At 38.2% G+C, this 25,793-nt stretch overlaps 1 protein-coding gene across 1 annotated transcript in view; it reads left to right on the top strand.

Moving 5' to 3' along the window:
- The first annotated feature begins 8,059 nt into the window (after positions 1-8,059).
- Positions 8,060-25,793, top strand: part of LOC139948997 (uncharacterized) — a 121,337-nt gene continuing 103,603 nt past the window's right edge. The window contains exon 1 of the mRNA XM_071947383.1: positions 8,060-8,741. Within this exon, the coding sequence (XP_071803484.1) occupies positions 8,691-8,741 (51 nt within the window). The 5' untranslated portion in view covers positions 8,060-8,690. The remainder of the gene's footprint in view (positions 8,742-25,793) is intronic.

The raw sequence follows: 25,793 nt of genomic DNA, 5'->3' as shown, positions 1-25,793 counted from the left end.
ACAGTACTGATATGCATGTATACACAATCTAGCTCACAATATAAACTTATTTAAAGAAATATCCCTAAATGATTTTTTTTAAATATTTTTATTTGCTCAACACTTTAGATACTGGCGCTGCAATGAAAAGCTTATTCCCCATAGGCCCCCATTAAGAAAAACATAATAAATATATTCATACAAAAAAGTATTGGTATACTTTAAGAAGGCTGGCTAGAGAGGCTCTTGCCTAAAAATAAACGCGTACAATTTGGACTTATCACGAGGCTGTGTAACACTGTTTTTGTTGCGCCTTTATCAGTGTCTTAAATTATAAATGTTAATTTATTGACTTTGTGTAAACACATTAACAATATTGCTTCAAATGTGACATTGTAACGACCCATGAAAGTGGATGGACACTGTTTTGTAATAACCTAACACTCATGTCATTTATCGCCCCATTGAAGACCAATTTGGCACAACCTTGGGACCAGTGAACATGTAATGTAATGGTTAATACATTGGGGTTTGATTGTACATAGAGCTAAGATTGGTCTTACTCAGCCGTTTATCAATCTTATATTATGCTGTGCAAAGTGTGACGTCACAACACAAACCACTAATATTATTATTAACAACTCATCACAAACCATCTCAATTTGAAGTGCCCACTCCCCCCCCCCCCCCCGATGTTGTTAAACCATGTCCGCTTGAATTGCATCCTTAAAAATACTAATAGTTGGCCCCTGGCGAATTCGAATGAATTCAATTCAATTCAGTTTAAAAAAAAATTTAATCATCCTTTGCAGGCAATTACAACAGTAGACCAGCTCAATATAAAAATATGAAAAGAAATATTCAATATACAATAATTAAAAAATATAAAGATTACTTGACAAAATGACTAAGGAGATACGTACACATGGTTGAAACAAAGCAATTATATACAATAATATCTTGTGGTAGTTTGTTCCATTCTGCAAATGATCTTGGGAGTAAAGACAATTTGGAACAGTCTTTGTTTGCAGAAGGCTTAATCAAGGCAGAAGTACTTCATTACTTTTTTCTACTAAAAACAATCCTAGCTTGTTTCCCTACACATCCACATTCCACAAATTTGTGTTGTTTATGAAATAGTAATTAGCTTCTATGTGTGAGGGCGAACTGAATGATTGGTATCGAAGGTAACTGGGTCACTTATTAATAATAGACTGTAAATTTAATAAACACTAGATAGATCTGAGTGACATCTCACGGTCGGGTTTTCCGGGGACTGGAACCGGGACTGAAGTGGATGGGGTCAAGGTGGCGAGCTGGTATCGCCTTGACAAACAAACATGTCAATTTCCGGCTTATTAAATCTAAACCTTTTCAAAATCATTTCCCTGTAAACTCAGACTAAGATCACCTCAACAATATTTGCTTACCACAATTACAAAAGTCTTTTTAAATGCTAAACATTATTATCATTCTCTCACTCACACAAAATAAACCCGCATTTCTAATAACTAATTAATAATGAAATTTTGACAATATGGACGTTCCAATACAATCAGCTATTTCGTGTTTATACTCTACATCGCAAGGTGGTTCATAATAATGTAAATTTAATGCAACAGCCAATATAAACGTATTCAAGAACCGTTTATACAAAACAACATGCCTATCAACAGTCCAGAGAGCTTGCTGCAAATCCCCTATAACTTCCAAAAGTCAAGTATGCCTAACGGGGCGCACATTCAAACATGCAAGACAGCGATGGGTACGAATAAAACTAGGCTCTTGACCTAAAAAAGCAGCCAGATGAAGGAAAGCGTCTCCAATTATGAAACACTTGAGTTTGAGAGATTAAATAACTGACAAAGCATTATGGTTTTAACTTGTTTGTAAATCCCAAGGCGCTGACTTTCTCGTACCCCGTCATGGGCGTTATCTGGTTCACATCCGCTGAAGGGGAATCAGGGGGCGAGCAATTTGGCGTGTCAGGGGGCAACCACTAGAGTATTCGAATGTTCAGCTTGTAATGGTTCTTAACTCCAGTTGAATTTGTTCGTTTATGTACGAAAACTAAATTGCAAGAACCTTACATTGGAATTATAATTTCACTGGGCGATAAAAGGCAGTTACCGAATACAATTCCATTTCACAGCTTGTTGAATGTAGTAATCAAATCAATTAACCTTTTAATGGAAATCACCGAGCAATCATCAATATGACACCATTCACAATGTTTATCTTTGACACTAACGTTCGAGCTGAGGAAGGACAAACTGCGCCTCGGCAATGAATTTTCCTCATCACAGGGTGACGCTCAAGACGAAGTACGGTTACCTCGGGGGTATTTGTCGACTTTTGGGAAGCTTGGTGACGGCAGACTGACTAAGCAAATTAATTGTTCTTGGTCATGTGCGCTTGCTCAGAGAATTTACCTGGTAGGTTTGCTGCCACCTATCGTTCCAAAGTTTCCAATTGCTTTTAATCTGAAAGCTCACGCTGTCCTAGCCCGAACAGCTGACGTCATACCTTTAGCCCACGTCCATAATAAACTTAGACCTCCCAGTGATTTTACGTTGCAATTGTCATGGAGGTTGGCAGTTGAATCCGACGTAACACAAAGCCAAGTCTTAATCCTTGCGGATAAAAATAGGGGGGGGGGGGGCACCCTCAGTCTAACACTCTCATGAATCCAACATAGATACTTCCGTCTGACTTCTTCATCATCATTATCATGCTTCAATTACTGACATCCGATCCCCAGTCGGCTTTTTGGGTTGCAAGAGATGGCCTTGACTTTGTGTCAAATTTACCCGGTATCATTTTTCTCTTGATGATAATAGTGGAGGCTTGGTCGGCCTCGTCCTCTTGTCCCGTCTGAGAGTAGATTGTTGTCAAGGCCTTCGTGGATTGGACAGCTTCGTGTGAGCTGCTATGCCAAGAGGGAGAGCACGTACCTAGAGTCCCCCTTCCAGTCGGTTGGGATCGCATCTTTATGAAGCTGTACGAGACACGAAGGCCATGATAAAAGGCAAGTCCGACACTTGAGAGAAGATGATCTGGTAGTCCTTTATAGATGCCATTCTCAGTAAAGGTGTCCTGTTTACCGGATGTACTCAAATAGTGTCAGAATTCGTATATTCATGAAGACTTCATAAATCACTACTTCTTATCACGATTGCCTTAAAGGTAGTGAACACTATTGGTAATTGTCAAAGACTAGCCTTCACATTTGGTCTATCTCAACATATGCATAAAATAACAAACCTGTGAAAATTTGAGCTCAATCGGTCATCGAAGTTGCGAGATAATAATGAAAGAAAAACAACCCTTGCAACACGAAGTTGTGTGCGTTTAGATGGTTGATTTCGAGACCTCAAGTTCTAAACTTGAGGTCTCGAAATCAAATTCGTGGAAAATTATATCTTTCTCGAAAACTATGGCACTTCGGAGGGAGCTGTTTCTCACAATGTTTTATACCACCAACCTCTCCCCATTACTCGTCATCAAGAAAGGTTTTATGCACCAATAATTATTTCGAGTAATTACCAATAGTGTCCACTGCCTTTATCAATCGAATTAAGCCAACAATATGACCACACATTATTTCGTTGCCTTTGATACGGACACAATTATGGTTAATTACAGAGAAAATTGAGCTGTCATGATAAGAATATATAATCCATACAATGTATAATAGCAGGTCGTTCAATCTTCGTTTTCTCCATGCTTATAATTGTTTGCATTTTGTGCATTTAAAACAATATTCCAAATATTGGTTTTGAGCCAGGCGTTCTATATTTAATTTAATGTCAATTCGACAATATTCGCTGTTTTGTGACCCCAATTAGCAGACATCTTTAGTGAGTTTCGTCCGTGTGGTGACGTTGTACTATTTATACTTAAATTGGAAGGACACTATTCTCATTATCGCAATGCTGTTCAACATTAATGAACACAAGTTGTAGGCAAAATGTACATATTGGTGTTCGATTGAACATCTCATTGCAAAAGGGGTGGTCGCGTTGTAGAGATGTCACCGATATGTCCAGCCGTCGATTTCATCAAACTCTTCCTAACTAAGGATTAATCTTAGGACTCAGGATGAGTTGAGTCCCGTATCCAAATACGTAGGACGCATTGAACCCATCCTAAGTTAGGACGGGTTACTCGTCTCAACTCGAGTTAGGATTAAACCTAGAGTTTCGTGAAATCGGCTGCACAGCGGTTATGTCTATACGCAGGAATAGTAGAATACCCTACCCCCCCCCCCCCCGCAATTGGCACACACAACCTGAGAAGCGTAACTGCCAGAACACTTCTCAGATAATAAAAACAATGAGGGGAGGGGGGATAAGATATGATATTTTTGTGTACGGTAGCCATGATACCTCGAAGTGAAATGTTTCTCAAAAAATAAATAAATTTGCACTTGTTGTAGACTTCCAGAAATGTTTTTTTTTTTTTTTTTTTGCCATTAATTTTAAGAGTGTTTCCACTAAACTTACACCTTACCTTTAACACAATGTGCATGTGAGTGACTGCATGCAAACTATGGAAGGAAAACCATCATAGCTCATTAGCAAAAACTGTTTGCTGTACCAAGATAACATAATTATCATGTTATTTGGTCGAGAACTAATCACGTAATGTGCTACCGCAACGCGTGTATTTGACTCCGGGGAACATGGGCGATGCGCCCCGGGGAACCATTTACTTGATTGTAAACCATCGTTGCATGTTGCTATCGCCCTGTCCAAATTAGCCAAAATACGCTGGGCATTAGGTTGTTAATTTACGCTTGTCGCGTTCAAGTGTTCAAATTGTTCAACTAAAAAGCGAAATTTAATTTTGAACAATGAATTGAAGAATAAAATGTGTTTTACTTGATGTTTGTTTTCAACAAATTGAAGAAATATAATTGATGATGAAGCACAACACTGGTTATGTCAAACATTTAATCTGATAGCGTTACTGTCAGTAACGCTTTTCATACTGTGCATTCTAAGTACGGATTGTTCGTTTTAAGAACAAAACACATTATGTTGTATATACCCTTTAAAGTTAACCCCATGAATTACAAACTATCACAAAGTAGTAGACCACTTGAAAACAAACAGACACAAAAATAGAAAGGAACATTTATTTATAGTCCTCGGCTGATATAGTCATGATGACCTTCAAAAATACATGACTCTATTTTGGTTCATGATTGTTCTCGGTCGAAGCAATTGAGGGCAAAGCACCAACTGTTCTATTAATATAATTGAACATCCGTTATCATTACCCAACAGGATGCATTGACGAAGGATCAAGGACCAAATCAGCTCTATCCAGGAACTTTGGTTGTAAATAATGTCTACCATACACCAAGTAAGTTTAAGTTTGAGTTTTTTATCCACAGTTATAGGGACGGTGCCGTGGACTTGGGCGATTTTGGGCTACGACATTAGTATGTTTTAGGAGATGTAAAATTTGAATCGATGATATTGGATATAATATTAATTTTTGTACCAGGTGCTATGATATTATAGGATTAGAGCTGCCTCTTACATGAAAATCTCGTGGTCTAGTTGGCATGACACAGCTCTAGAATTGCAAAAGTCATGGGTCCGAGGTTATACTGGACGTTGACAATGAATTGCTGCCAAGACCCTCCTGCTAATGTATAAGCTTCCAATACTGATTATGTTTGAACTGCAGGAATCCACATGCACCTCCCCTGGGAGAAAACTGATTTCAACACATTGCATAAAAACATAAGGATTTTAAGAACAAGACAACCGTCTGTCCCCTTCAGTGTTCCACACCCTCGTTGTCATACTCTAGCAAGAACGACATGCTGGTTATTTTTAGCTCAGGGTTGTTTTGGTGACATGGACAACATGTGGTATAATCTAATGCTGAAGTTCAGGGTCGCTGCACTTGCTCCCGGCATCCCAGTGGGGAATTGGGGTTCTGTACCCGATGGTTCACCAAACCATGATCAAACGGGACGTGGATGGTATGCAGCCTTGCTTTCAAAACAACATGTGTCTGAGCTCAAGCAGTCTTACAAAATCTGTTAAAGCCATTATACACTTTCTGTACATAAAAAAATGGTGAAATGGTGAAAGACTTCTCTTGAAATATTATTCCATGAAATGCTTTACTTTTTGAGAAAACATTAAATCAATATCAATTTTCGATAGCGAGAATTACGAATTTATTTTGAACACATGTTATTACACGGGGAAACGTGCGGAAACAAGGGTGGGTTTTCCCGTTTTTTTCTCCCGACTCCGATGCCCGATTGAGCCTAAATTTTCACAGGTTTGTTATTTTATAATAAGTTGTAATACACGAAGTGTGGGCCTTAGACAATACCGTTTACCGAAAACGTCCAACGGCTTTAAAGCAATGTATACTTTTGGTAACTGTCAAAGTCCAGTATAAACTCACGTGGTGTTTCATTTAACGCATGCAAACATTAGCAAACCTTTAGGCTCATTTTTGTCGTCGAAGTTGCAACAAAATAAGGATTGAACGGCATGTCTGACACTGTTCTAACATTAAGCTTTTGGTTGAGCTTTTCTCTAAAACTACATTATACTTGGAAGGGAACGTATCTCAACATGTTTGATACTTTAATTTTCGATGATATCTTGGAAAAAACGCGATCATCTTCAAAATGCATGCTTTTCAAGAACCGTCTGTCATTCTGTAACAAGTAATTTTGCTTTAAACATGTTCCAGCGGCGCTTTCAAACCGTAACTGCACCGAGTATGTTTCGCATAACAAGGGAGTGCAACAGAGAACCATCTGGCAGCACATTGTCGCTCTAGGCACCAGACCTGCGCACCGGCATATAGACGGCCTTGAATCCAAATTCAATTGACCCCCTCGATCTCAATTCGACCCCCTCGATCGAGGTGGTCATGAATTGTATAATGCCACATCGACTGAATGAATAATCGTCAATATTTTGGGGACATCAACTATTGTGATCGGAATCAGACCTCGTTCTTTTTGCGGTAAGGGATGGAGGGTGGGGGGGGGGGGGGGGGGGGGGGGGGGGCTGGGGGCTGGTGTACAAGCTGGTAGGACTTCGACCGCACTGGCCTGTACAGTTTGGTTAGTTGTTTTTCGCCCAGAACTCTAGGCCAGCAACGTATTTTATGAAGTTTAAGTGCACATTGAAGGAAAAAAAAAAACAAGAAAAAAAAAAAAAAAAAACTAGCATCATCATGTAGGAGAATCTGTTTTACAGCTTCGAGTGTGCTTGTCTGGGTTCGGTACATCTTCGTGTCCCTACACTGTTATTGCTATTGTGAACTTTTGGGTCTCATGGTCTCATGAAAGGAGACGACTTTGATTACTAAATGATCCCCCCCCCACACACCCCCCCCCTTCCATGACATACATCCCATACAGGTTAAGTAGCTCGTTAGCATGAACAAAAACAATAATACGAATAATTAACAAACAACGCAAAACAATGATACATTTCCTTTTCGCATTTTGTAAAGCTAAAACGAGTGATTAGATAAGAGACCCATAATACCAATAATTAAAATAAATAACAAAAAACAATTATGCAACTCCTTCACTCATTTATAAAGCTAAACGATGTTATTAGATAATCAAATGTATTATCTTTTAGACCCATAACACAAATAATTAAAATATATAACAAAAAACAGTTATGCAATTCCTTCACTCATTTATAAAGCTAAAACATGTTATTAGATAATCAAATGTATTATCTTTGAGACCCCTTGAACTTGTAAGAAAGGCATAACAAACGTTCGTAGTTATTAGCACGGAAAAATACACGTATACGAAATTTCAAGCAAGACGGTACTCGGCGTTCTGAAATTAATAATGTAAATTTAGTATTACTATGCAGTCCGTCGCAATTTATTTTACGATCCAGCATGTGCTAATGTCTTCGTGTTTTTATATTATAATTTATGGTTGTTGATACTGCATTACTATCTCCAGTTGATTAAAAATGTAACTGATATGACAAAATATGACCTGTAAACGTGGTTTTGTTTCTTGCAGCTCACATGTGACCAACGTCCCCGAGCCTTGTGTTGTGGTCTGTGTACTGGAGAGAGTTGAACCACTTTAGAGAGTGACATGCCTGGTGCAACAGTTACTTTCACACTCTTACTGTCATATTGATGTGTTAATCGGTTTATTGGACAGTTATAGCCAACCGCAGGACTGTCCTGATCGGGCCAAGGCCACTGCACAACAACTACAGGTATACACACAAGGGAAGTGTGACTGCTGAACTTTAATGAAGTGAATAGTCTTTATCGCAGCCCCGTGGTTCGTTCTACTTCAGTCCGTGGCAGTCAACGGGTGTGTATACCACGCTCTTTTTAACTGCTGCGTCCAATTGGATTATTCCAGTACCGGGGACTACTAGCTAGAATTCGCATTTTCTAAAAAAGAACAACTGTGATCACTCGGTTTGGAATTACTGTAGACTATTTTGTACCAATCACTGAGGTCATCAAGTGCACTGGATCAGCTGAGCTGGCGTCTGCCAATGGAACACACATTGTTCAACGAATGACCAGCAGGTTGTTCATGTTTAGTTTGCGCCTGGTATGATGTTGAAAATTTGCTCCAAATCATCGTGAAAGTTCGTACCTTGAGAAGGTATAGCGTTATTGAACATTGAAATTGCACTTGTGGAAGGACTGAACATTTGTAAAGGATGGCAACGCACGTTCTAACCGTCTGGATTGCCAGAACAACCTATTCGTTGGTAAGTCCACAATTAATTTGATTTGTTTTCTTAAAGGCACTGGACACCATGGTTGGTAGTTCCTTAAAATAATTGTTAGCATAAAAACCTATACTCGGTAACGAGCAACGGGGAGCTGTTGGTAGTGAAACATATTGTGAGAAACGGCTCTCTCTGATGTAACGTAGGTTTTGAGAAAAAGGTAATTTCTCAACTAAATATCCAAATACTTCAGGCCTGATGGCTTTTATTTTGCATCTGAAAGCACACACCCACCTTGTGCACCAAATGGTGTTATTTCTGTCATGACTCTCTTGCAACTTCTCTTGAGTCATCATGTTCACAGATTTGTTCATGTTTGCATCATGTTTGGCTACACCAAGTGAGAGTGGCCAATATAAAAATTACCGAAGGTGTCCATGCCTTTAAACGTATGTATAGAAACCACTCATTCCACCTTTTGCAGATCCGTTGTTGCGTTTCTGTTTCGAACAGCACGAATGTGAAGGGCGCACTAGTTTTAAATTTGTTTTAGCACATTTTTACAGCGGTTCAAGAAAAAAGCGCAGCGAAAAACACACGTTGTGTTTAGTTGGAGTTAAAATATAGCAAGGGCATGTTTGTGGCTTTTAATAATGGACAATTAATAAAGAAGACCACTTTAATATTGTACGCAACATTACCGTTTCCAGCTGCTCATGGGGTATTCGGTCCTCAAACTATACATACCGTGCCTGGAACCAACGTATATTCTAGGGATAACCTCAAGTGCATGTTATAAAGTGAAGTCATGTTTGTGAAGTACCAGTGTGATCTTTTATTACTCACATAACGAGTGCGGCTCCATCAAATACCGACATGTAACTGCATTTATCAGGTACAAAATGGTTACAATGTAAATCACATACCCTCAGTACTTAGTCGACAACCGTTCACAGGAAATTTTAAAAGAAATTTGTTTTGTTTTCTCCAATATATTGCCGTAGTTTCAGAGCATTTTTTCCATATTTTCATAAAAAAAATTGTGTCTGTATATTTTTTATATTTTTTAGGGACAAATATCTCAGTGTAAATCACATACTATCACATAATTTGGTTTTACAACGGACGCAGGAAAGATAATTTCACTTTGTTTCCGTTAATTCATCACATCTAATTTTTTCTAGGTTTGTTTGTTTTTATTGTATATTTATTTCATTTAACGGTTAGATACAAAGTACAACATTGCACATTGGTTAGGTAAAAACATAAGTAACAAACAGCAATGAGCAAATGAAATACAGACAAAAAGATACAGACGGAGCCCGAAGGATTGCCTTACAGAAACACAGTTCCTGCCTAGAGGCTCTTCTCTCTAGCTTGCTCTACTATATAAATTTAAAAAAAAATAAACATAAATAAATGTATAAATCATATAAAAAACAGCGATAATAGTATACGCATAAACATACTCGATGAGTATTTGTATGCGTACTAATTTTGTCAAATATTGTAATATGCAAGAAAGGTTGAAGCAAAAATGAAATAAGCTTTTAAGTGGAAAGTACATTGGAACAAAAATATATAAATAAAAATAGAAATAACCATGAGCCTGCATGCAAAATGTTGCGAGTTGTTTACGAAAATCAAGTGGTCATGCTATGTACATGTGTTTGCCAGGTGTTGTTAAAGCTATCTACTACAAAAGAAACTGACTGGGTAAATTTAAATGATTTGAGCAAGGACAACTTTACTAGAGTGGGTTTTGAACCAACCCCAAGCGCGTTAATCCAGTGTTCGTAGGTTTTAATACTGACACGGTCAGTTTACACTTCTTAAGAAGATAGCATATTATAATACACACCATCAGTCTGGTACTATTTCTTCAGGCCTATTGTGATAGATAGTGCCCTTTTTTTTTCCGGTAAGGAATTACAATCGTGCCTGTATCAATCGCTTGACTGTTTCGACGATAGTATGGTATTCGAGTCAACAAATAAACAAATTAATAACGCACATGGAATAAAGTTCAAAGTCGATATTGATAATTGTTGTATGTCGTGGAATATGTAAGCAGTAAATAACAGCAAGGGACAAGAAAGCAAAGTTAGTTTAATATTGAACATTAAACATATCGATGATGCTTTTTAGATATTGGATATTTTGCGTCCCCATTAATCAGCTTGGCCTACTGCCAGCGACGTTACTCAGAAATTGCGTATTCATACGCAGAACCTTCGTGGCTTACTGCTCCAGTTTCGGCACTTATTTTAAAACCACCTTTCGCGTGCTAGTTTTGTGGAATTATTATTTACAACTATGATTGAAACAAACAATGGGTTCCAATTACCAATCGTAAACAGTTCCTTTAAAGATTAACCGTTCACATTGACAGGAACTAAACTGGGTAAGGTCAACGTCGCACTGTTCCCACGAGGGACGAGTTAACATGTCTGCTTTACCAGTCACACTGTGAATGATAGATGATTCAATCTGTAGTGCCCATATTTTGGCGTACCCAGTGGCAGTTACAATGCCAAAACCGGGCTGTTATAATTGACACCATGTCACAGTCAGTTTTCCTAGACCTAAAAGGCAATTCCAAAACATGAGAAAGGATATTATTGTCAGATTTCCCTGCTGTTAAGCTCCACAATTTGGAATGCACGGCATAAAGCTGTTTGGACAAATAAATGGCCAAATCTTAAACTATAGTCTGGTCCCCTTCAATACTATTTTAACAGTGTGTAGTACCTAAGTTGTGTATGTTCTGTACCTATTATATTTGTCATGTTGTATACACTGCATGTGAGTTTGCTTTTGGTCAAAACCGTGACTTGTGCTGTATGAACATTCTTGTGTCGATTGTTTTGAACACTTATGATTTAATATTTATATAAATTAAAATAGTCAAAATTTACAACATGTGGTGGTAAGATCTAGTTAATGCGAACACAATTACGTTTGTGTTATTTGTACAGCCTGTAATGTTAATTTTGATTCCCAGTCTCTTGGGTATCTAACATATGTGACAACACCCTCAGGGAAAATAAGCGGTGGGTAGCCGCGTTAGTCAGGTAATTGCAAATATGAAAATAAAATGTAGCACTTAAATGAAAACTTTTGAAACGAGCAATGGGGAGCTGTTGATATTATACAACATTGTGCAAAACGGCTCCCTCTGAAGTGTAAGTTGCTACGAAAGCTCATGCAGATATGTATTAATTGTTAGATAAAAGGCACTTGACACCTTTTTGAATTGTCAACCAGTATTTTCACTTTGTGTTTTCCAACATATGCATAAAATAACAAATCTCTGAACATTTTGGTCATCGTAATTGCAAGAGAATAATAAAAAAAAAAAAAAAAAAAAAAACTCCATTGTTGCACATATTATTTGCTTTCAGCTGATGCAAAATAAAAAAGGCTTCAGGCCCGAAGTCTTTTAGTATGTTTTAGTTATAAAGTTTTTTTTTTTCTCAGAAACTGCAACTACTTCTGATCTACTTCTGATGAAGTAGTTGTTTTGACGAAACCTCATGCATGTATCTATTACTTGGTCATTAAAGGCAGTGGACACTATTGGTAATTACTCAAAATATTTATTAGCATAAAACCTTTCTTGGTGACAAGGAATGGGGGAGAGGTTGATGGTATAAAACATTGTGAGAAACGGCTCCCTCTGAAGTGCCGTTGTTTTCGAGAAAGAAGAAATTTTCCACGAATTTGATTTCAAGACCTCAGGTTTAGAACTTAAGGTCTAAACGCACACAACTTCGTGTGACAAGGGTGTTTTTTCTTTTCTTTCATTATTATCTCGCAAGTTCGATGACCTATTGAGCTCAAATTTTCACAGGTTTGTTATTTTATGCATATGTTGAGATACACCAATTGTGAAGACTAGTCTTTGACAAATACCAATAGTGTCCACTGTCTTTAAAGTGCTGCCTTATTATTTGGAGCCTCTTTGCAACACCCATAGTGTAAATTTCAACGTCAAAGTTTTCGCATTGTTGACTTCTAAGAATACATAGTTTGAAGGGCTGATTACTTTCAATACAACGAAATCCGTGAGTAATTCACTGCTGTTTATTTGGCCATCAACCGCAAGCTTCACTCTATGACCAATAATTGATAAAAGTTTCCCTGGACCGGCGTAAGGTCATGGCCGCCGCTATCAGAGTGACATCCGAAACTTATGATAACTCATGACTGACCAGCAGCTATTTAGAAACTGATGTGACCTTTGATATCATATCAAAAGAGCCATATTGCCTGAACTTCATCCAGGCACATTTTTTCAACGGCAAATGATTTTATGGAGATCGCACTGTCTAATTGTTATCAACTTTTGATATGATGTAAGGTGGCACATAGAACAACTTTTTCAGTTGTTACTTCTATTGCCTTGGATCATGTATTGGTTTGGGTAACCCCATGCGCAGCTAATTTGTTGTTTAAATTCAATCTGTCTCGCTTTGCAGTCTACTACACCGCAAAGTAGATTTTCAGAATGCGGAAGACTTCTAAGTATTTAAAAGAACTGTCCTGCTTATTAGTAACCAATGAAAGTTGGATTGATTTGGAAACGGTGACCAAAATTAACCCTTTCCCATACCACCAGTGCAGTATCTTGCGCGGTAGAAAGGCTCAATAAAGTACAAGGTCACACTTATTGTAAACAGAGGTCATATGGGCTATTTATAGGCGCAGCTCATTGTTAAATTGGTAAGGCCATGGAGCTCCGTAGTAAGGCCTATTAATAAACCATGCGATGAAATCTAACAATAGCCTATACCAGACACATGCTGTTAATTTGTTAATAGTCTGGTCCCTTTTGGAAACTCCTCGCCATGGTATCGCATCACCCTCGTGGTAATATTTTAACCATGGGTCACTAGACAAAGTTCACCGTTGTTATCTACAGAAATATACAGTATGAATATTGTGGTAGTTTTTTTAAATAATTTTATGTGCCCTGTCGTCTCAATTTGTTTATTACCTACATAACGGCATTTATACGAGACAACTGTAATCAAACAGTTTTATAAGCCCGCTTGTTTTGTTTCATAAAAAGTAATTATTTATTTCTGAGGGTCGAGGATATTAATAATCAACACTTTTGTTTGTTTTATTCATAACATATTGACCATGTTGCTGTAGATCATCCTTCACATTGTTTGCATGCTCAAATTATATCATCGATGTGTCTATTGCTGTTTGTGTTTTAGTGCACTGTTGGTTTCGAATATCTGACCGTTTTTTAATTTATATTCTACGAAAAACGAGTATAGTTGCTTGTTTGCATTGTATGCACTGCTAAGTTCAAGTAGGCTTAGCATGTATCTATCTTTGAAACATGCTTACTCGAGAGTCAATCTGTTTAGGTTTCATGCACCTTTTGAGTTCAATATGATCCTATGATAAGAAGAAAAAAAAAGAAGTAAGCTTCACGAAATAATTCACTTGAATATAATCTTTTGGAAGGGCTTTATCTTTCTGGATGAAGGCCATTTCGAGAAGAAAAGTTATGAGTTCGATATAACTCTTCTAGATTAACATAAAAACAACCTTCAAGCAAAATGCACTTAACATAATCTTGTTGTAGGACTACCATTTGAAGTATAAGCCAATTTTAGAAGACACGTTATATTTTATTGTTCGATATGACTCGTCTAGATTCGAAACGAAGCCACCCTCACAAAATAAGACATTTGTGTTTGTAGTGATGCCTAGTCCTATATATGACTACATCACCATGCTTTGGAACAAAAGTAGGTTTTCCGTTAATAATGTTTTCCTTCCCGAAGTGTTTAAATCGATAATTAGTAATGTAGTTGATGTTTGATCTACCACGACTGTGCTCTGGTCACTTTTTTAAAAGTTGCCTTAAGAGCATGGGGTAGTTGTCAATACACTGCTTTAGTAGGGAAGTTAACACAATGGGTGTTGACACATATCGAAACCCAATAGAGAATAGGCATCACAATGTGTTCAAATAACACCAATGATAGAAAGTGGTGTTATTTGAACACCCCATGTAGTGTATAATGGTCTGTGATGACAGTAAATAAATCAATGTTCGAGTCTTCCACCCTCAAAATAACAAGATATCTTTGGATGTACCACACTATGTAATGAAACACCAACACTGATCTCTGATTACGGATGTTTCGTTAAAAAGACCGGTAGAACACTTTTTCGTATTCTGACGATGTTTCCTTATCACCTCTTTACAATGAAAGGTCCCATCCCCATCAGGGTTAGGCGGATGCCTAGGTGTATTCCCCTTCCTTGTTGTGTCCGACATTCACCCAAATAAAAACTAGGTTATCATCAATCCAGCACGCCTTGACAGATGTGAGTCAATGTCCTGGATTAAAGGAACTATAAGTAAGTAACGTGACTAGATCTTAGCCTACAAACCGGGATCATATATAATCGGATACAGTGTATTTTTGATTTAAAGCGGAGGTATAATACTTTTGGTATTATCTCTCTAAAAAATAACGTCAGTTTAATTTTTGGTAAGAAGTTTACCACAGCTTTCGATATAGTTAAAAGTGTTTTAAGAATCATAAACAAATAGTAACCTCACCTCCTTGATACCATACGATATCAGTCTGTTCAATGAATGATCAACCCAGACGGCAATTACATTCTGCTAAACTGTTCAGAATGTTGCTGTCTGTGTGTCATTATTTTGAGCATGTATGCAAGGACCTTTTCCTCCATTGTAGGACCAAAAATTGTGACTTACTATTATTTTAATCCCCAAACTGAATGAGGGTATAACACTTATGAAAGGCACTGTCCAGCGGAGAGAAAACAAACACAAGTACCAGTTGGCTCAATTGGTAGGGGTCACAGTTTCAAGTCCCGCTGTAGTGATTTTTTTTCTTCCTTGAGGTAAACATTATTTTGTTACAATATAGTCGACATTACCTTTAATATGTTGCTTATGATTCATGGATATAAATACACTTTATCATTAGGGGAATGTCCGGTCAGGTATAAAGTTATAGCACCAAGGAAAACTATGTTGCATTTAGGAGTCGATGAATCATTGTGGAACGTCAACTCTTTTTCAATGTCACAATTTTAATGTTGTTGTTGTTGTTGTTGTTGCTGTTTTAGCTGGACCAACTCTGGCCCGATAGTTTTTTTTGTATAGTGTATGTCGCCTTTAATACCTTGTCTGTAGGGGAATTTGTTTTCTTTAATGTTTTCACTAGATTACCATTTTTAACAACTTTGACAATGGGATGTCTACACAAGACTGGTTACCGGTCACACACTGATTTAATCGTGTGGCCGGCATGCACTGCCGCACGTCGGCGTCGAGGGAACAAACTGTTCCTTGCTCTAAAGTGCATATTAGTCATTATGTCACCCTCGTAAATCTTCATAACATACATTTTCTTTGATTTGTCGACGCTCTAACCCCTTCTGGTCAATGACCGACATTGATAGGGGCCAAGTACAGTCTTGGAAAGCGTTCAACAGTATTGCCTATAAAAATGAGTGAGCCCTGAGTGAAGTCAAATAGTTTGACTATACAGTTTGTGATCGTAGAGATCTCGATTGTTGTAGATTTTTGATAGCCGAAAGTCTGTTTTTAAACGTTTACATACTTATGTCACTCTCATATTCGTTAGTTTACTAATATTTTCCGATTGAGCTTAATCTAAATGACATAGTTGTGGGAAATTTGCTCTCGTATGGCGAAAGTCTTGGAATAGACTTTATGAACCCGACTAAGGGCTAGGTTTTTTTCTTCCAATTGACTCTGAAAAGTAGCTTCTGAGTATACATTGTTTTACCAACATGTATTTGTGTATGGGTACAAACCCATGAAGTTTTCGTAAAAGTATGTTTTTTTACTTTTTAACAATGAACCACCCTACATAACGAGAATGATGTCAATGGTGGAGGAGTGGTGGCTCTAAAAAAAAAAAAAAAACGGATAATGGTGCCGAACGCTACAGTTATTGTTTAAACACCAGGGCCCAATTTCATAGAGCTGCTAAGCACAAAAATTTGCTTAGCATGACATTTCTTCCTTAATAAAAACAGGATTACCAACCAAATTTCCACGCGATTTTTATGATAGGCAAACAACAGCTGAATACCAGTAACAAGATATTGCAGCAAATGGAATTTTTGTTTGTAATCCTGTTTTTATCAAGGAATGAATGTCATGCTTAGCAAATTTGTGTGCTTAGCAGCTCTATGAAATTGGGCCCAGACTGTTTGCAAGCAGGACTCACTGAGCATCGCTTCGTGTTTGAAGAGACTTTGCCACCGGGGTAGACTTTATACATCGGGTACTTGCTCATTCTCTTGAAACATGTACAGTTATACAAATTAGTACCCGGTTGAAGTACCCGTTGTTGCTCGTAAACTTGTTATAAAATACACTTGAATCACCGGTACATCAAAACTGTCTATGCTTGTGAAACGAAAACTTATACGAGCCATTTTGGGCCCCGCCGTGATCTGATTGTCAATGCACCCGTCTCCTGGCCCGTTGGCTCACTGGCCCAGATTCACTTGATTGGCGATTCCCAGCTGTCTTTACATCACGCATTTCGTCATGTCAATAGCCCTTCTGATGCTTGAATACCAGACAAATCAAAACCATTTACTAACATTCACCGTGCTTGGGGGTGCTTCGTGAAGTGGTGTGGCGTCCAAGCTAGCAACCTGTAGTTTTGCTTGATCCCAAACAAACTGATGTGATTTCTAATTCGTTCCATGCAACGGATTCTTAAAGGAAAATTCCGAGCAATTGCCGAATGAATTAAGTTATCAATGTGGGCTGGTCGATTCTAAGACCAAGTCTTAGAAAGAATTCCTGTTCTGCCAGTAGTTAACATATTTATCAGCTCCTCAATAATCAACTACAACACTGTATTTGGATCCGTTGTCCCCTCGCTGTTTACATCAGCAGCTGCTGTATGGCGTCATCAACGTGAATTACACTGTCATGCACAGATCATTGAGGAAGACAATTGTTTAGCCATTGTCAGACATTGGTAATTGTGTGTTTTCACGCTCTCCACGTATTTCTTTGTCACTTTAGGGAAGGAAAATTAGGTCATAACTGCACAGTAAATGTTGAATATAATAATAGTATAATATAGTAGTATCGAAGTCTTATATATCGCTCGTCAAGGCGCTGAGTATATATATAAACTTTCAGAAAGATAGGTTATTGCAGATTTCTGAGACCACTTATGCTTTCTCTTTGGCCACTTCATCTGTTCTTTTGATTGGTTCTTGCTAAATTACTCGTCAAAACTTTACCATAATGCAATCTTCCAACTTTAGTGTATAGCATCCCAACGTGTCCTATCAGTTAACCTAAATTCCCTAACTACGATGCTTTTTATTTGTATTCAATTTGTATTCAATTGAGCATTGGGCGGTTTAAACAAATAAATAAATAAACAACAGCTTGTCCACGTTCATTCCCTTTAGGGATTGAACCTACAGGGAATGAACGCGGACAAGCTGTAGGCATTTCGGATGTGCTTACGTGCAAATTCGAGGGGGGAATCAAATGCAGACAATAGGAAATCAAATTTCGAAAACATTCCAATGCCATTGATTTGCAGACAATCAAATGCAGACAATAGGAAATCAATTTTCGAAAACATTCCAATGCCATTGATTTAGTATCATTAACTGGATTACAATTGCCCTTTAACTGGAAGGTTTTCTTTGCTAGATGTACTGGTACCAATCACACAATCGTATTATATACACATTTATTTTTGGTTGGTAATTATTTCTGGGTTCATGGTTATTGAAAGAATTAACATATTGATTGGATTTTAACAAATATAATGTAGAGTGGTGGGGTTGAAAACGTGATTCAACTGGAGTTCAAAATCGAAAACCGGCTCTGATGATTCTGTATCTGAGTCAGACTGACGATAAAGTCAGACCTGGTGATAAAGGCTCGATACGGGCTAGTATCACACGGTGACGACCCTGCTTGTTTTAAACGGCAGTTTAAAAACTCGTCGCTACCCTGTTATTCTATTATTGAAACTGAATTTTGACCACCTTTGACTTCGGGGTCAGACTTCACCTCTGAACCAAGATCACAATGCGAAGTTAAAATCTGCTCTGTCTTAAGTCAAGCTAATGAGTAAAGTCAGGGTATAGAATAGAAAAAAAAGATGAATATATGGCCAGACGTATCAATTTGATTGATCCTAAGGGGGTGTAGGAACCCCGATGCGCTTTGTATTGGATTCCGACCCAGTGTGTCCCAGATACCAAGTTTAGGTCAAACCATGGTCAACGTAGCAGACGTACCAAGGTCAGACTGATGATCAAATAATCCAGTCAAATGTTAGTCATAGGTTGTAGGTTGTTGTCCATTTGACCTCGACCCCTGTACCCTAAACCATTTGGCGTTAAAAATTACAAAACGAGGCAAATTGCCACGTGGACATAAATAATGTTTCTTTTTATATGCCAGTATGAAACGAAGGCCCCAGGCCACAGTTATTAGGTTAATGTTGTTGTCACCTGGCATGTGTTACTCGTTCTGTTGTATTTGCCCACATGTCATTTGAAAACTGTCTTGTTCTGTATTGTTTTATTGCCATGCGTGAATGCCGAATAAATAATAATATCAATTATTCGTACTTTCCCAGGGGTCGACTTTAAATAGAATAAAGGCTAGTCTTATAATAAGTTAAGACAAGTTACTCGTCCTAACTTAGGACTAATCTTACGTTTTTACTAACTCCTAAAGAGTCAAACAAGACTAGTCAATACGCTATGTCTATCATTGTGAAATTGCCCCTGGCCATCGCAGTAGTAAATGGATGTAGGCAGAGTACAGAATGTCTGCAGATTTATACGATCCCAGCTTTAAGCAAACTGCAGCAGCCGATTTCACGAAACACTAGGATTAATCCTAACTCGAGTTAGGACGAGTAACCCGTCCTAACTTAGGATGGGTTTAATGCTTCCTACGTATTTGAATACGGGACTCAACTCGTCCCAAGTCCTAAGATTAATCCTAAGTTAGGAAGAGTTTGGTGAAATCGACGGCTGATGTATTAAGTGTATACCATTAATATGAAATCTTAGAATTGGTGGTGTTTTGCCCCCACCCTAGGTCTAGAACATCGTTATTATATTGATAGTAACCCATCGGTATTACATCGCAGTAGACAACGCGTCGTCTAGCTGATGTTGAAACTAGATTGCAGAGCCAATAACGAGTTATAGGTTTTTTCTCTCTCTCTAGTTGCAGAATAACGATAAATGACTGCATGATGCTGACTAAATTGCTCTTGAGTCATTCCACGTTTAACAAATGTCCTCTAAATATTAACTTAACTTAACACTATGGAGGTTGATATCAAATAGCCTGGCATCACTTTTAAAGGTACATGACACATTTGGTAATTGTCAAAGAGCAGTATTTCCATCAGATCGAAGTTGAAAGAAAATTAGAAATGAAAAACCACCCTTTTTACACAGGTTTGTGTGCTTTCAGATGCTTAAGAAAACGCTTCAGGTGAAGTCATTTAGTAGATGAGTGAGAAATAACCTCTTTCTCAAAAACTATGTTTTTAGGGCCGTGTCTCACAATGTGTTCTACTATCAAATCAACAGTTTTTCATTGTAAATTGTATGCTAACCATTACTTTGAGTAATTACCAATAGTTTTCACCGCCTTTAACATTTCAGACAAACTGTTCGGTTTGAAGTTAAGCTCGTGTCTGGACCTGTTAGTGAAGCTAATCAATCCATCACCCAAGGTATAGCTGATCGAAACGTCGAGATAACACAACACCATCTCAGCTTTTGATTAAAAAAGCAAACTTAGCCTTCCCCTCTCCGGAAATTCACTCATGTCAAATTAGTCAATTTGTAAATAACGGGGACGTGTGAAAGTTTTCCCAACAGTACTCCAATACAAGGCCTCGCTTAAAGGAACACGTTGCCTTGGATCGGTCGAGTTGGTCTTTGAAAAGCGTTCTGTAACCGGTTCTTATCAAATTGGTATGGTTAGAAAGATGTGTAAAAGTAGAATACAATGATCTATACGAATATGACTCGAAATTGCGTGGTTTTAGTTTTACCTCGTCGACAAACACGGTCGGCCATTTATGGGAGTCAACAATTTGACTCCCATAAATGGCCGACCGTGTTAGTTTGCGACGTGAAATGAAAACCGTGCACTTTTGAGTGATACTTGTGTGGATCACTATATTCTACTTTTAAAACATCTTTCTAACCATATACATTTCATAACAAACGGTTTCAAACGCTTTTCATGGACCAACTCGTCCGATCCAAGGCAACGTGTTCCTTTAAGAATGTTATAACTCAAGTTTGACTGGCTTAGTCTGCAAACACTCGTTGGGGAGGATTTAGAATGTAAACCGTTGAGGTGGGGAGTTGCTGCATCAAATCGGTCTTTTAAAGGCACTGGACACTGTTGGTTATTGCTCAAAATAATTGTTAGCATGAAAACTTATTAACTTTTTTGTAACGAGCAAAGGAGAAAGCAGTTGACAGTTTAAACATAGTGAGAAACGGCTCCCTCTGAAGGAACGTAGTTTTTGAGAAAGAATTAATTTCACAGTCAAATAATGGCGTACTTCAGGCTTGCTTTTAGTATGTCTGAAATCACGCAAAGCTGTGCAGCAAGGGTGTTTATTATGGTGGCCCCGAAGGGACATCGCATAACGCAAACGTGTGCGCACACGTATGCAATGTCGTGAAACAAATCGCGAATATATGCGCACACGTGTACAATATCGTGAAACAATTCGCGAATATGTGCGCACACGTATGCAATGTCGTGAAACAATTCGCGAATATGTGCGCACACGTATGCAATGTCGTGAAACAAATCGCGAATATGTGCGCACACGTATGCAATCTCGTGAACCAAATCGTGAATATGTGCGCACACGTATGCAGTTTCGTGAACCAAATCGTGAATATGTGCGCACACGAGTGCGATTTGTTTTGCAATGTCGTGAATTTTATTGCATACCATGTTGCATACCATTAGGATGATGTCATAGTTGTGGATAATTTGTTACCGATCTAGGGAGTACTGTGGCGCTACAGCAGGCTCCCTCTGTAAAGCATTGTATACCCAGGAACTTGGCACCAGGCCAAGGACGACCACACGCCTCGCTTGCCTCACAACAAAGACTACTGCTGCAATGACTACCGCTTATCTCACTGTTGGAAAGAAACCCCCCAGATCATTAGACATTTTATTCAAAGGTATGCAACATGGTATGCAATAAAATTCACGACATCGCAAATAATATTCGCAGACGTGTGCGCACATATTCGCGAATTGTTTCGCGACATTGCATACGTGTGCGCACATATTCGCGAATTGTTTCACGACATTGCATACGTGTGCGCACATATTTGCGAATTGTTTCACGACATTGCATACGTGTACGCACATATTCGCGAATTGTTTCACGACATTGCATTCGTGTGCGCACATATTTGCGAATTGTTTCACGACATTGCATACGTATGCGCACACGTTTGCGATATGCGATGTCCCTTCAGGGCCACCATAGTTTATTCATTCTCCTGCAACTTGATACTGGTCTTGTTCTGACTCGGGCGCTTGCGTCTTGCATTTGTTCTGTTCAACTAAGATTTATGATCCGCCATGGTCAACCACAAAAACTCTCAAGTTGTGAACAATTTATTGCCAATGCGTGGGAGAGTCTATTTCGAACTCCAAATCTGATCTGGTTCTCGACAGATTTAGGTCGTTTTTACTTTTTGAGAGATTTGTGTCTTGAAACTGTGAGGTTAACTTGTAGAGTTTCGGAACAAATTGGTAAACTGTCAGCTGTTGCAGTGAGTCAACCAGATCACAATTTATTACGAGCTGTAACAGGTTGAACCACTTAACTAGGATTGGGGGGGGGGGATAAGAAGGGGCTAGGAGAGTTTGGGCTGGGAGTGAATATTAACGAAATTGACAATAAAGTATAAGTTTATTACAAATTTGACATTCACATAGTGTGTATACAGCGAATAATTCTCAAGTTTCCTTTTTATATACATCATTTTCTTGACAATTACATAATTTTGTTTATACAGAATCTGATAATGTCTACCTCGTTCATATAACTAAGTCATCCCAATTCTCTCTTGCAGAAGTACCGATAAACTACACGTTTTGGTTTTCCTGGGGTTTGCCTTGAACACAATTAGAATCATCACAACAACATTGCTTTTAATTAATTGTGCTGGTATGAAGGCGCCCTTATTGCATGCATGGGAAATGTTTATGTGTACATGAACGTATTGTGACTTTTGGACTCAAATCTCCTGGTCTGCCCCGGTATCGATTTAGTTCGGGGCTCCGTATCGAATGCACAGCTGGCTTTATAGGCGAATAATTTACACGGCGATGTGTTTGAACATGAAGCTTGCGGGTATCTACTAGCTACTATACTTCCTGTATGAACTGGATCGGCCCTGCAAGAAATCATGTAGAATGGCAATCATAAAAACATGTTAGGTACAGGCTAGTGTCAATAATTGAAACCAGAGGGACGTAAGAACTTCTTTGATTACAATCAACCAAAATGACTGCAAACAATACTGAATAAAATAAATTTGTGGAAAGGAATCACATCAATAATTGAATAATGTGTCTGACCGGAATGGTTTGGGTCCAACTCCCAGTTGTTACATTTGTGTCTTCGAGCAATATACTTTACCAAACCTGCTTTATCGTTAGTGTCCTAGTAGTTCACGTAAAAGAACCCTGGACGCTTATGCTACTCTCACACTGGGTAAACATGCTAGCGAATGTGCTTACGAATGAAAATATTTAACAATCGCTCAAACTTCGCAACATTCGCCACAAATTCACTACGTTCACAGTAGCATTATTGTGGAACCCCCGTCTGTCTTGTTCACACATCAAGCACGTTTGTTTACAGGTTTCCCGCAGGCTTGAGGGCTACAGTGACTACGATCATTCATGCTACTCTCACACTTGGGCGAATATCTTGCGAGAATGCTTGAAATTCGCGATGAATTCGCCCATAAGTTGCGATTTGACAGTGAATATGTTCTCTGTCGTCCTTCAACCTCTCCTTACCAATATCTTACGCATAATACGCACGCTTTACCAACAGTACCAGTGGCTTTATACCAAATGCTTATGCAAATTGATGGCGAATTACCGTCTCCACAACATTCGCTGAATGTACGGAAGCGCTCCGTATTGCCGCTCTCAGAGAGTGGCGAATGTTCTTGCTAACATGACTATTTGAACTGCGCGTAGAATTCGTTCAAAATGGCGGTTGGATAGTGATTGTTATCATCTCGGTCTCACCCCTCGATGGTTCTCGGTCGGCCCTCTCCTTACCAATATTTTACGAATACTACGGATGCTTACCAACGCTTGCCAATGTCTTTACAAACGTTGCAAACGCTTTCGCACGCTTTACCAACGTTACCAATGCTAACGGAACATTCGCTGGACTTTTTTAGAGACTGTCAAATATACCCTTCCGATAGCATATTCGCTAGCATATTCGCACTGTAAGAGCAGCATAAAGTGACTGATCTTCGTAAGGAGGTGGAGAATGATTTGTGAACGTAGTGAATTTGTGGCGAATGTTGCGAAGTTTGAGCGATTGTTAAATAATTCCATTCGTAAGCCCATTCGCTAGCATATTTCCCCTAGTATGACAGTAGCATTATGAGACGCCGTTCGATTTGTTGACGAGAAAATACATGATAATGTAGGAGGTGTTTGTGGTCAAAGAGTAACATGTTTACGTTCGGACAAGAACAATTAAAAAATAAAACTGGACCTTGGTTTACATGACGGCACCTGTCTGTTTGATAGCACAAACGGTTGCAATTCAAAACGGTCGCAGCTAAATTGCAAGTTGCACTGACTGAATTATTTGTGGTGTTTCACACCTGTTGTTTTTTATGACTGTTGACAATATGTGAATTAACGTTGAAAGAGAGTTAAGTTCTCATTCAATACAAAAATACGTTTTATTAGGCAACTTAAACCACACCAATTGCACAACACGGTTTTTTTTCTCCGTCCATTCTTCTCTTACATACTTCGATTAACAATTGAGCCAAAGTTGTTGGGATACACCAAGTGAGATCACTGGTTTTTGACAATTACCAAAGGTGTCCATTGTCTTTAACATCTGTTGCTTTATTTTACGACTGTTGGCAATGTTTCCATCAATTTAATAAATTTATTTCTTGGGTGAATATATGAATAACGTAAAGCAGAGTGACAGGTATTCTAAGGTTAACGAAATATGGCTTTTCAAAGTATAGACAGCTGTTTAAAACACACGGCTGTATACCTGAGCGTGTGTGTATTTAACTATAGGCTATAATAATTTATTAACTGAATATGGTATTTTAATGTCAACTTTTTTTAAAGAGTCATTTTCTAAGAGTCATTGGATTAGCAACCATACTTAATTTGATTCACTAAATGAAATGACTCTGGTAGGGTCGAAATGCAGGCCACTACATTGTGTCTTGTAAATATTACGAGGACCTGTTTAGTTGGTTTTTTCAATTAAATTCAATGTGACGTTTATTCCATACTCTTTTTGGAAAATAATTCAATATGAGATTTTAACTAACATAAAGGTTAGAAGTAAACAACTAATTCATTGTTTTGTAGCGAATAATACTTTTTTAATTTGAGTATCGATTATTCATTTTCTAGAGCATTATTCTATAGTTCGTATTAATTGGTGTTTCAATACAGCTGAATAGTCAATGATCTTTTTGTGTGTTTTTTTTTATAGCAAAGTCCAGACATAAATAGGCCTACGGCACTCGTTGACAACACATGTTGTATACACACGCTCTGTCCTATTTGTTTGCTATGTACTTCGTGCCTTGGACAAATATTATATGGTCTTGTTAAAGTTTTGTTAATTTACTGTTTACATTTCATTTGTCTAAAAATAATAGCGATAACAATAATAATATCAACCAACATTGAGGACTTCGACTTAATATTACACAAGTTAAAGTCCAGAGACTGCGGTTCGGATGTGT

This window comes from Asterias amurensis, chromosome 16, assembly GCF_032118995.1.
Source record: "Asterias amurensis chromosome 16, ASM3211899v1".
Taxonomy (NCBI): domain Eukaryota; kingdom Metazoa; phylum Echinodermata; class Asteroidea; order Forcipulatida; family Asteriidae; genus Asterias; species Asterias amurensis.
This window is presented reverse-complemented; position numbering and strand designations above follow the sequence as displayed.